Source organism: Gopherus flavomarginatus, chromosome 9 (assembly GCF_025201925.1).
Source record: "Gopherus flavomarginatus isolate rGopFla2 chromosome 9, rGopFla2.mat.asm, whole genome shotgun sequence".
Classification (NCBI taxonomy): domain Eukaryota; kingdom Metazoa; phylum Chordata; order Testudines; family Testudinidae; genus Gopherus; species Gopherus flavomarginatus.
In genome coordinates, this window is record NC_066625.1 from 66218409 (window position 1) to 66230565 (window position 12157).

The following is a 12157-nucleotide window of genomic DNA, read 5'->3' on the forward strand; positions in this document are numbered from 1 at the left end:
TCCCATCTTGTGTACATGCAGGCAGACTGTGACTAAAAAACAGAATTCCTGTGTATTTCAGTGCTCACACAGCAGAGTAGCAAGACAGTGTGACATGCTTGCATCATATGTACCTCTGAAGTGGCACCTAGATATTTGTTATGAGTAGGTGACCTAGCTAAGAAACTGAGATTTCATTCTGTTGCTATTTTGAGTTGAGATAGGGGATGGGGAAAAGAGAATAATCAGTTTCTTCTGCAGCCCTATCTCAGATTCAGGGCAGTATTGAAATAAAAAGGGGAGTGGGATAAATTTTAATTGCAAGTGAAATTTTTGACCTGTCTAACTTGACAATGTTTATTTAAATGTTTAACTTGAGATGAAAGTTAGCCAGTCATTTTAATGAGTTTTTACTGTACACTGGAACAGTAGTCTTCATTATCAGTACATTAAGATAACACATTCACAATAAAAAGGACATTTACAGACCACAGATATTACCAGAACGAATCCATTATCATTTCTCACGTCATTATAGATGCTTAGCAGACCCTGTATTGACAACTTAGCCACTATGCCATAAACTCAAAACAAAACAACCTTTGTAACTCATGCGTGAAATGAGAAACTCTGGATCTCAACACACATTTTTGCCTGTTATGTGACATTCTAGTTACCCATCTGTATTTTAGGTTTCCATTAAATTACTGAAGTGCCCACTAGTGCAGATTTGGCTAAGGTTGTTACAGCACAGACTTTGCAGCACACGCACGGACTTCAGCATTCAAAGCTTCCTAATTAAACAACAACACAACTACCAATTATAATGGGTCCTTTACATTCTGAATCACTGCACATAATGAGAGCATCTCATACACACTGATTCTGAGCCTGTATGATCTCAGTGAAACAATGGTAAAAAGACACTACTGAAATCCAATAAGAGTCTGCGAAACCTTAGGCCCAACAAATTACTAACAGGATCAGTGGAGTTTCAAGGACACACAAACACAATTTGAGGCTTAACTCATTTAAAGGCACTTCAGCTATCACAGTGGGAGATACTATTTCACTGAAAAGAGATGGAAAGCAGGATTTCATTCCCTGTGCCTCCCACTGAAATTGAAGCTACTCATATCTCAACAAGTCTTTTCCTTAGAAATCAAAAGAAATTAAAATATTATAATATATATTCCACTGAGTAGTATCTGACTCTGCAAGTAGTCTCCATGATTTCAATGACACTCCTCACTAAGTAAGGTACTTAAAGTAATAATCAGAGCTGTCCCTAGGGCATGACAAATCGGGGTGCCCACCCCAGTCCCTACACTTTGGGGGCCCCACACTTTGTGAGGAAGTGGGCAGGGAGGTGATGTGGGGGCCAGGAAGGCAGGGAGGAGGCCCCCTCCCAATCTTCCCCTCCTCCACAGCGTCTCCTGCCCACTGGCAGGCCCTGCAAATCAGCGCCTCTCACTCCCTCCCAGCGCCTACCACTGATTAGCTGTTTCACTGCATCTGGAGGTGCTGGGGGTGAAGGGAGAGGAGCAAGGGCACAGCACACTCAGGGAAGGGGGCAGAACTGGGCAGGGAAGAGGCAGGGCAGGGGTGCGGCCTTGGGGGAAGGAGTAGAGTGGGGACATGGCCTGGGCAGAGCTGGGGGAAGCACCCCCCAGCAGACAGAAACTCAGCGCTGATGTCCTGGGCTCTGCACCCCCCTAGGTATGGCCCTGGTAATAATAATAATAAATTAAAATAAATAATAAATAATAAATAATAATAATAATAATGCCCAGTTCTCATACAGCAATTTTCATCAGTAGATTTCAGGTGCTTTAAAAGTGAGGGCAGTATCATTTTCCCCATTTTACAGATCGAGAAACTGAGGTAGAGTGTTGAAGTGATTTGCCCAAAGTTAGCCAGCAGGCCAGTGGCAGAGCTGGGAATAAGACCCAGGTCTCCTGAATCTCAGTTCTGTGCTTTCTGTGCTAGGCCACGCTACCTTCCTCAAATGTAGCCCTCTGTCAAGATAATGGTAAGTCAATAAAAGCAAAGCAATTTATTCTTAATATACCTGCTGCCACTGGCATGACATATACAAAGGCTAGAATAGTGATTTAACTTTTTCTTGCTTTTTAGATTTTACAGCTTTAGTGTTATTTCTAAACTTTGGGGGAAATTTTCAGAATGGATTCAACCCAGCTTTAAAAAATAATTGTTTTGCAAAATTATTATAGCCAAGCGTTTGCATGACTAAATCTCAGACTTGTGTGCAAGCTTTATGATGTCTGTCTACCTAATTTGTGTGCATACATGCAGTTTGTGCACACAGGTAAATTTCTTGCAGGCACAAAAATCCAGACCAGGAAATATTATGCCTGCAAAAAAAAAAAAAGACAGACAAACTGTATCTGGAATTTTAGAGGATCTCTTTGAAAATCTGTCCATGTAATAAGTTGTCTCATTCATAATTCATTGCACAACTAATTCCAATAGAATAAAGTACAGTATTGATAGGCAATCTGTTTAGGGCAAACTATAAACAAAAAGCTCTATCCCACTTTAACTACTTACCATTTTGAAACTAAAATCTAAAATGGAATGAACACAACACCACATCCAAATAGCTGTGTCTGAAAAGCAGATCAGAATTTCACATATGATCTATATCTTTATAACTGGTTTGACCAAAATCCAAAACTGAACAATCCAGAAGTTTGTGAAAAGTTTGAAAACTATGTAAGAATTTTGTGGTGTAAGTCAATTTATGTTTGCTGTGTATGACAGTTTAACACAATATACTATCTGCCCCGCAGGACAGGTGTAACCAAGTGTGTGTACTGCTGAAAGAAAGATGATTTGGGGGTTAGAACACATGAACAGAAGTCAGAAGATCAAGGTTCTATCCATGGTTCTGACACAGACTTCATAGGTGAACTAGGAAACTCAAACTCTCGTTTCAGTTTTCCCATGTGCAAAATGCTAAATACTACTACTTATCTCAAGGGTGTTGTGAAACTAAATTTATTAATATTTATAAGAGACTAAAAGAACAGTAGTACTTGTGGCACCTTAGAGACTAACAAATTATTTGAGCATAAGCTTTCGTGGGCTACAGCCCACTTCTTTGGATGCATGGAATGGAACATATATTGAGGAGATATATATATACATACAGAGAGCATGAAAAGGTGAGAGTTGCCCTACCAACTCTAGGAGGCCAATTAAGTAAGGGAAAAAAAAAAAAACTTTTGAAGTGATAATCAAGATAGCCCAGTACAGACAGTTTGATAAGAAGTGTGAGAATACTTACAAGGGGAGATAGACTCAATGTTTGTAATGGCTCAGCCATTAGGAAACTAAGAGATTCTTGCACTGAAAGCTCTATTGTTGTTGAACATAATTACTATCTGGTTTGCATGCAATACAATGAGCATCTAACTTGAAGACTGATATTTAATGCATTAATGTTATTTGTGACCGTATTCTTCCTCATCACTACACTATGGTTGGGCAAAGAAAACTTTGTTCACTGGTCAGGTACCTGTTCTCTGCACCTACTAATCCTCTCAGACAGCAAATCTGAATTGTTTCTCTCCTCATCAAGCTCCAGTTCCAACTGGGACAGCTTGTCCTAAATGAAAAAACAAAAGTGGTTCAATGGATTAGTTCTTCATCCTCTTTACAATGCTACAGAGCATCTCTCTTTAGGACTGCAAGGGCTCGATTTGTCTGAAAACACACACACACACACACACACACACACGTATGTAACATGGCAGAACAATGTTTAAAAAGTGCAGTCCCTGTGACAATTTGCAAAGAACTCAGGAAAAAGTATCTGTATTGTACTAGAAAAGCCTACAAGAGTTTAACAGCCTGTTTGCTATTAACTTCATTATTGAAAAAAAAAAAGAAAAGAAAAGAAAAGAAACTTCAGTGTAACTTCAGAACACAGCTTTCTTCAGTGCAGTTCAACAGCTAGCTTCCAGTTTGAACATGATTTCCCTTTTCACTGCAGTAACAAATTGAATAAACTGAAAAAAGTGTCTGAGAAATTCCATTGGGAAGGAACTCTGTAATAGGTTTGCAAGCTGACTTATGCAAAAATGCTTTTTACAATTAATTCAGTTTCCAGTAACCTATTATTAAATATTCATTGGTCAGGGACACTTGCAGTAATTCTATGAGCATAAAAAACTGCAGATATATAATATTAAATAAACAATTTAACAACAATAATATTTCTAGAAATACTCTAGAGGTGCTACAACAGAGGGTTTTCTTTAGAAATTAATTTTAATTTGTTCACAGCTATAAAAAACAGGCCATTTATAAAAGCAAGACAAGGGCCTAATTCAGTGCCCATTGAAGATAATGCAAAGACTCCCACTGATTTCATTGGGAGTGGATCAAGTTTTAAGTGCTTAGGAGTTAAAACTTTCTGATTTTCATGCCTGATGAATTGAAGGAAAACAACCACGGTAACTGGTCAGAACGTGCATTTGTCACATGAGAAAAAGAAAGGAAAGTATTGAAAGAGCTCTCAAAATAACTACCATTCAGAACATAATATGCTCTATTAGATGTGCTGAATGCTCACCTTTGGGAGATGCCAAAATAGTTCTTGCCTAACATTGATTTTTCCATCAGAAGAGATGAAATCATGTTGTTGTTTCCAAGGCACAACCACAGTAAAAAAATTAAGCATTTCCAATCATCTCTAGCAAAAAACGTACTACACAAAAGCACCAAGCACCCAAAGGACCCCCCCATCCAAAAGCTCCTTTTACCTCCATTAGTTTCATTTGTCTCGTCCGATCACTTTTCAAGTGATTTTTGGCTTCCAGTTCATATTCCAAGCCTTTCACAGTCTGTTCCAGCAGCTGAGTTTTTGTAATTGCCTCATCCTGGGCTCTCTGGTGGTCCCGTAAATCCTCTTCCATAAGACGCATCTGAAACAAGAAGGCAGGTGGCACAATTTATAATACATTTCTTTGACTATAACAATGTTTAAAAGAAAACTGGATAAATTCATGGTGGTTAAGTCCATAAATGGCTATTAGCCAGGATGGGTAAAGAATGGTGTCCCTAGTCTCTGTTCGTCAGAGGATGGAGATGGATGGCAGGAGAGAGATCACTTGATCATTGTCTGTTAGGTTCACTCCCTCTGGGGCACCTGGCATTGGCCACTGTCGGTAGACAGATACTGGGCTAGATGGACCTTTGGTCTGACCTGGTATGACCGTTCTTATGTTCTTATGTAACAGTAATGTCAGTAAATGGGCTACACTTTTGCTAAGACTTTAAAAACAAGTTATTAAAAACCAGGATGAGAGGAAGTAGGTAGTACTGTGCGCTTATTAGAGTCATTTTTATTTCATCCACATGATGGCACCAAGTAAATAACTTTGGATCAGAGTTCTCAGATATGAAAATACCCTTCAGCGTACAGGTTTCACTGTAGTAAAAATACAAACTGGATTTTTTACTTAATTATCTTTTTCTTAGCCAATTGTCCTACAGGTTTGTGCATGATTACATCTTTGGTAATTCTTTCCATCAGGTTTATTTGCTTTTCATACCATCACTACAGTTATTGATCTTTCTTATGCCCCTTGTTCTGGAACTAAGGCACTTTGATGACAACATTATATTTATGGTATAATTGCTATTGTATATATTAAACTATAGCCCCATACATATATAGTAGGAAGTACATCTCTTGAGGAAGAGGGTTTTCTCTCCTAACGGTGTTCTGTGTTTCATTAAATTCTCTCACTCAAGCTTACACAGTCCCATGAAAAGGTATAGTTAGCATGAAGCTCTTAGTTTTTGTGCTGTGATGAGGCGCTCTGATTAATTTGTTAGGTGTTATATATGTTTGAGTGCACAAACTCCTATGACATGATCTGAGTTTCACTTTCAGTTCTCCCTCACATTACTTTTATAAGAAGTATCCAGCTCAGTGATGGAGCATTACCAGGTTATAGATTATTTACAGAGCTATTTTCCTGTTGGAAAGGCCAAGTGAGAGAAGGCTGGATAATTACAGGCCATACATTATACTGTGCTACTAAGATAGTTATCTGCATACTAATAGGAAGCATCTATATGCCAGCGTGTGACACTAAGCACCCCTATATTCACATTCAACACACGATTGTAACAATCTTTGTACAAAATATGCCTTGTGAGGTATCCTTTGAAAACTCATGACTCGCTGGTCAATAATATCATGGCAAAATGTATGTAGCAACATTATAAGTAAAGTTATGAAATCTCCCTGTGTGACGTTATTAGCACATGTTCAAAACCAGACGGCCCTGCCTAGGCAAAAGTTGTCAAACAGGCCTATCCTAAACAAAGGAATGTGCGTTCACCTCAATATACATATATATAGTAAACAGGGCCAGCAAGAGAGCAGAGGGAGGAGATGGCAGGAAACAGAACAATTTGGATTTCAGTACACACATCTGGGGGAAGAAAGAGCATAGAGCCTCCTTCACCTGTCGCCTTCTTTACTGCTTGAATAAACTTTACTTTGAAGGGTAGCCTGCAGAAGAATCCACTTCAAAGGTTCACTGGACTATAAAAGAAAGGGGCAAGAGCCCCAAGTTCGCTCTCTTTCATCTAATACAACAAAGGCACCAGCATATTTGGGCCTCTGGGAGAGATCCTGACTGAGGAAAGGGTCAGTCATCTTTATTCTGGGAGACTGTGGGTGAGAAAAGCCATCTTGAACAAAGCCCTGATCCAAAACTTGCTAGATTAAGTTTTGGATTTTTAGACGCAAATTTTCACTTTTATTTGCTTGTAACCATTTCTAACTACTTATGTTTGAAGTCATTTAAAATCCCATCTTCTTGTGTTAATAAATAGTGTTCTATTTTTTAAATCAATCCAGTGCTGTGTTTAAACTGAACTTTTTGGTAACTCCAGTTAAAGTAACAAACCGTTGAATATTGACTCCATACAGAAGAAATGAACATTAGTATCTGAACTGTCCAGGAGCGGGCTGGATATTGCAGAGTTTGGGAAAATTCAGGACAGGGAATGCGTTGGGATCACCCTGCGATTAGTAACCTAGGCTGTGGGTTGGTGTATTGCTGATGGGATGCTGGAATCAGACCTGCTGGACCAGGGCTGCAACTATACATAGACCTACACGCTGGAAGACCATTTGTGAGCAGCCAGGTTAGGCGCTTCAACAGCAAAACATTGTGAGGCACCCAAGGTTATGGAGCAAGCAGTGACACAACCTCTCACTGGTCTGGATTGCACCCCTGAATGTGACAGTGCTTCAAATTATACTGGACTGACATCCCTAAAATCCAATGTCTTATGTCTCCAACTACAGCATGGGCAACAGTAAATGAAGAATTCCCATACTGCCCTACCCGCATACCTCAAAACTGATTTGGAGGACCACTGATATGAACAAGAGGGTAATTTAGTCTTCATGCTCATTCAGTCCTCAGCCTTTCTGATGAGACTCTCAAAAAGGATGCCAAGTGCTATATGAATTCTTGTCTACAAGGAACTGAATGGCCAACACATCTATTTCACTGAATGAAAATGGTTATCATGAAGGCTTATTTGTACTTCTCACTCAACATGAGAGAGAGAGAGGGAGAGAGAGAGAGAGAGAGAGAGACAGACATTTGATTGTTCTGAAGTTTGTTTTATTTTAATATAAAACCCATTATATGGATGCTTCTTCTGAGAGGAGCTTCTCCTGTAATTTCAGGACTATGCTGTATCTTGTGCAGCTAGCTATACAATAAAACATTTCATGCCCTAACAATTTACACACTCACTTATAGAAATATAATGCAGCACTCTACAGTCAAAGTCTATAGCGACACAGTTTAAAATAAAATTACCACAGTCTTTTTGTAGAATAATATAGGGTTGGGTTTTTTGTTTGGGGGCCTGGAGTTTTTTTTAACATAAATGTGTGGACTGCTTGCAGTTATAGCAGATGACTTTTAAAAAGAGTTTCAGTAATAGTTATAACCAACATGTGAGTAACAAATAAACACAGTATCTTTCAGTACAGATATGGATTGCTTTGAAGAGTTTATTCCAAGTTACATTGATGATCTCACTGTCCTAGTCTCTATTTTCCAAATTTCATTGTGACTTTTCAGTTCTTTACATAAGCCACGCTTCGCTGAGTGGAAATAATATGGAAGGAAAGAAGAGAGAAGAATGTACAGCAATGCTTCAAACTAACCTTTTTGTGTTATATTTTTTCTATATATTTTGTCACTCTAGTTCAGAGGTGGGCAAACTACAGCCCGCGAGACTCTCCTGCCCCGGGAGGCTCGCCCCTCGCCCCTTCCTTGCTGTTCCCTTTCCCCCAGAGCCTCAGCTCACTGCGCTGCTGGTGCAATGCTCTGGGCGGTGAGTTCCTGGGGCAGCGCAGCAGCAGAGTCATGGCCTGACTCGGCGCTCTGTGCTGCGCGGTGGCATGGCTGGCTCCAGCTGGGCAGTGCAGCTGCTTGTCCTGGTGCTCTGGGTGGCACAGCTGTAGCGCTGCCAGCCACCAGTGCTCCAGGCAGCTCGGTAAGGGGGCAGGGAGGCATTGGATAGAGGGCAGGGGAGTTCGGGGTGGTGGTCAGAGGGTGGGGGTGTGGATGGGATCAGGGCAGTCAGAGGGCGGAGAACAGTGGGGTTGAATGGGGGCAGTCAGGAAGGAGAGGGGGGTTTGGATGGGATGGTGGGGGGCAGTCAGGGACAGAGGTCCCGGGGGCTGACAGGGAATGGGCAGTTTGGATGGGACAAGAGTACGGGGTGAGAAGCAGGAAGGGTCGGATAAAGAGTGGGGCCGGGCCACGCGTGGCTGTTTGGGGAGGCACAGCCTCTGCTAACAGGCCCTCCATACAGTTTTGGAAACCCAATGCAGCCCTCAGGCCAAGTTCGCCAGCCTCTGCTCTAGTTCAACAAAGAGAGAGAGAAACGAAGGGGAAGTTCTGGCCTGGAAGCTCAAATTATTAAAATATATTTTATATACTGAGGACATCCATGAACTGTTCATTCTCAAAGGTTTTCCAAATAACGAACAACTGTATTTAGAACTTTAAAGAGGCTGGACTAATTTTATGGTAGAATTTATATGCTAAAAAGACAGAGACTTCGAGGCTGAGGCTGATTCTGGGCTGCACAAATAGCTTTGTCATTTGAATCTGAAACATCTCAAACATCCATGACAATTTCTTTAAAAAGCTAAAGCCAGGCTGTGGTGTTGTATTTAAAAAAAAAAATAGATCTCCATCTTTTTCTGATTTAAGGCCATTTCAAAATTCTCAACTCTCTCTTCAGCAATCAACAATAAAAGAGCAAAAGAACTTCAGCAGAAACTTTATCATATCATTTTAATAAATTCATCAAACACACTTTGCATTTATCTATTGTATCCACTGAAGCCCATTGCCCTTGTAGAAGTAGCACCCTGATGATCATCCTGGAGAATCAAACATAAAAGCATGGTGATTACGTGCACAAGAGCATGATAGCAAAGATTCTTTGTCCTGAAAATTATCTGAGGAGGATTCTAGGTCAAAGGTTAAACATGTCATTCAACTTATGAGCCAGTACCTCATCCTGCATTTTCATGGTTGTCAGGTGTGATTTTTCTAACTCAAGATTTTTGTCTTTTAATTGTCTCTGCATTTCTGCAAATTCCCTGCGATTTTTCTCCTTGTACTCATCAAGCTGGTTCTGAAGCTCCAGGGTGGATGACCGGGACACTTCTACAATTTCAGCCATCTGGCAACAAACAAACACACACATAAAATTTTCCAAGAGTAAAACAATGCTAGAAGAGAATCTGTCTTCATTAGTACTACAGAAGAATATTTTTCTTCCAAGCTGCAGTCTCCTATGTTACATTAGGAACATAATTCACTGTGTAGAGAACATTTTCAAAATGGTGTATATGTCCAGCTGAATTTCTATGCACCAGTTTGAAAATATGCAACTCTAAAGGTGTGTTTCTAAAATGTGTCGCAATACATTTCCCAGACCATCCTATTTCTGCCAGCAGCATTTACAGGTGGCTTGTATTTAAATCTGTACAAATTAGAATTTATTCTATGAAGCCATCACTAAATACTTAATCATACAAAAACTAAGCTGTGTGCTCACACACAGATGGCAAAACTAATACAACAATGCTGCAGCTGGAGAAACCAGCTGCAAGTCACTGCAGTCCAGCTGATGGTTGTGCTGAGCAAGGACTGACAGGGCAGGTCTTTACTACCCACCGGATCAGCGGGTAGGGATCGATCTATCGGGGATCGATTTATTGCATCTCATCCAGACACAAATAAACCGATCCCCAAATGCGCTCCCCATCGACTCGCCACTGTCCTCACAGCCAGGTAAGTCAACCTAAGATACGTCAAATTCAGCTACGCGAAGTCAGCATATTTTAGGTCGACACTCTCCCCCCCACCCCAGTGTATACCAGGGCTGAGTCTGTTGTACATAATGGAAGAGAGATCAAATATGGCATCTCATTTTAACAAAATAGGAGTGTTTTACCATGGTATTTTCAGATTGCATTCTTCCAACTACTGTTGCAGTCCAGAAAGCTTTTATTGATAGTCACCAGGTCAAATACACTAACAGCAAAGTTGACATTTCACTTTCATTTACACTGCTTTTAAGCTCTTTTCTTTGTAATTTGGCAGTTTATTTGCTTTTTTCCATTAGATACCTTATCTCCTGCTGCCTCTTTTAACCCTACCTCCTTGTGTAACTTCTCAATAGTCTTGTCTAGTTGCCATCGCTCATTTTCCATTTCATTCTTTATCCTCTTTAATTGTTCCTTCTGGTTAGTTTCATCTTTTAACTGTTCGGTTAACTGTTGCTGTTCCTGAATAACCTGATTGAATTTTTTCTGCAATGGATGGAAAAGTTACACTATAAAACACAACAGCCATAACCCTCTGAGAAGTCAAAGGAATTTGATGTAATATACATGTCCCATGAAGCAACAACAATAAAAATCATAATACGCTGTAACACAAAATCAAAAGGAAGAAAGTTGCTGAGTCGAGCTTTGACAGTCAGTCTATGACAAATAAAACATACAGTCATGTAATATTTACTTATAAATGTCTACAAGTTCCTGAAATACTGTAAAAGCAGCAAAGAATCCTGTGGCACCTTATAGACTAACAGACGTTTTGGAGCATGAGCTTTCGTGGGTGAATACCCACTTTGTCAGATGCAACACTGTAGAATTCTGAGAACCTATGACTGTCTGTCTTGTTGGCTCTATTACATGCAACGTTCATAGTCAGCTGAAGTTTCACAGTGCCTGGCAAATTTTACCTTCTGCCAGAGAATTCAATATTTTATTTCAGGTTTCATATTTCCTTTGTTGTTCTTGTTTATTCTATCTGAAAGTCTCTAAATAATATACTCTTTCACCTTCATTTGCTCTGCCTTTTCTTTCCTCAGCATTAAAGAAATGTGTTTGAATTGATTTAATAAAACAAAAGTATTCTTCCAAAAATGAGTGAAAGAACTACTTAATGTTTTAAATTATATTTCCATAGTACCCAAAAGCCCCAATCAGGAATAGGCGTCATTGTCTTAAGCGCTGTACAAACAGAAATAGACAGGGGTCCCTCTCCTGAACAGCTTGCCAGGTTAAACAACCCCTTTATCAAAGCACTTCATGTTACTGTTGAAGCCAGGCCTCTCTTTATGCATTAAGGATCACTCAGTTTTGAATGAGATGCAGAGCTGTACTGTATAGTCACATAGTGGGCTAGGAGCTCCAAAACACCAAATATGCATAAAGACCAACAAAGAAATTCGCCACTTCAGTCAGAACTACTTGTTCAATATCTTCAACCGCATATTCTATGCCCAATAAAAAGCCACACTGGGCACAAAATTATCAGTGACACAAAGCTAAGAGCTTGCATCCATTTTTCACTGGCTGTCTATATAAGATGAAGGGATTGATTTTAAGTTGCTCCTGTTTGATGTCTAAAGACATTAATAGAGCTGAGGGGAGCTTAACTACATTTTGAGACCATGAGTCTCATGTGGGTGGGGTTCAACTCTTTGGGGTCCCTACCCTTTAGAATTCCACCAGAGGATCATGGAAGCTTTGGCCGTGGTGGCCCCCAAGACAAGGAACCAGCCTTCCTTAGAG

At 40.1% G+C, this 12157-nt stretch overlaps 1 protein-coding gene across 6 annotated transcripts in view; it reads right to left on the reverse strand.

The window, feature by feature from the left end:
* The window catches only part of CGNL1 (cingulin like 1), a 165840-nt gene that overhangs the window by 17200 nt on the left and 136483 nt on the right, over positions 1-12157 (reverse strand). For all 6 annotated transcript variants that reach the window (XM_050967906.1, XM_050967905.1, XM_050967901.1 and 3 more), the window contains 4 exons: positions 10733-10885; positions 9580-9750; positions 4770-4931; positions 3521-3610 (listed from right to left, as the gene is read on the reverse strand). In XM_050967906.1, coding sequence (XP_050823863.1) covers positions 3521-3610; positions 4770-4931; positions 9580-9750; positions 10733-10885 — 576 coding nt within the window. The remainder of the gene's footprint in view (positions 1-3520; positions 3611-4769; positions 4932-9579; positions 9751-10732; positions 10886-12157) is intronic.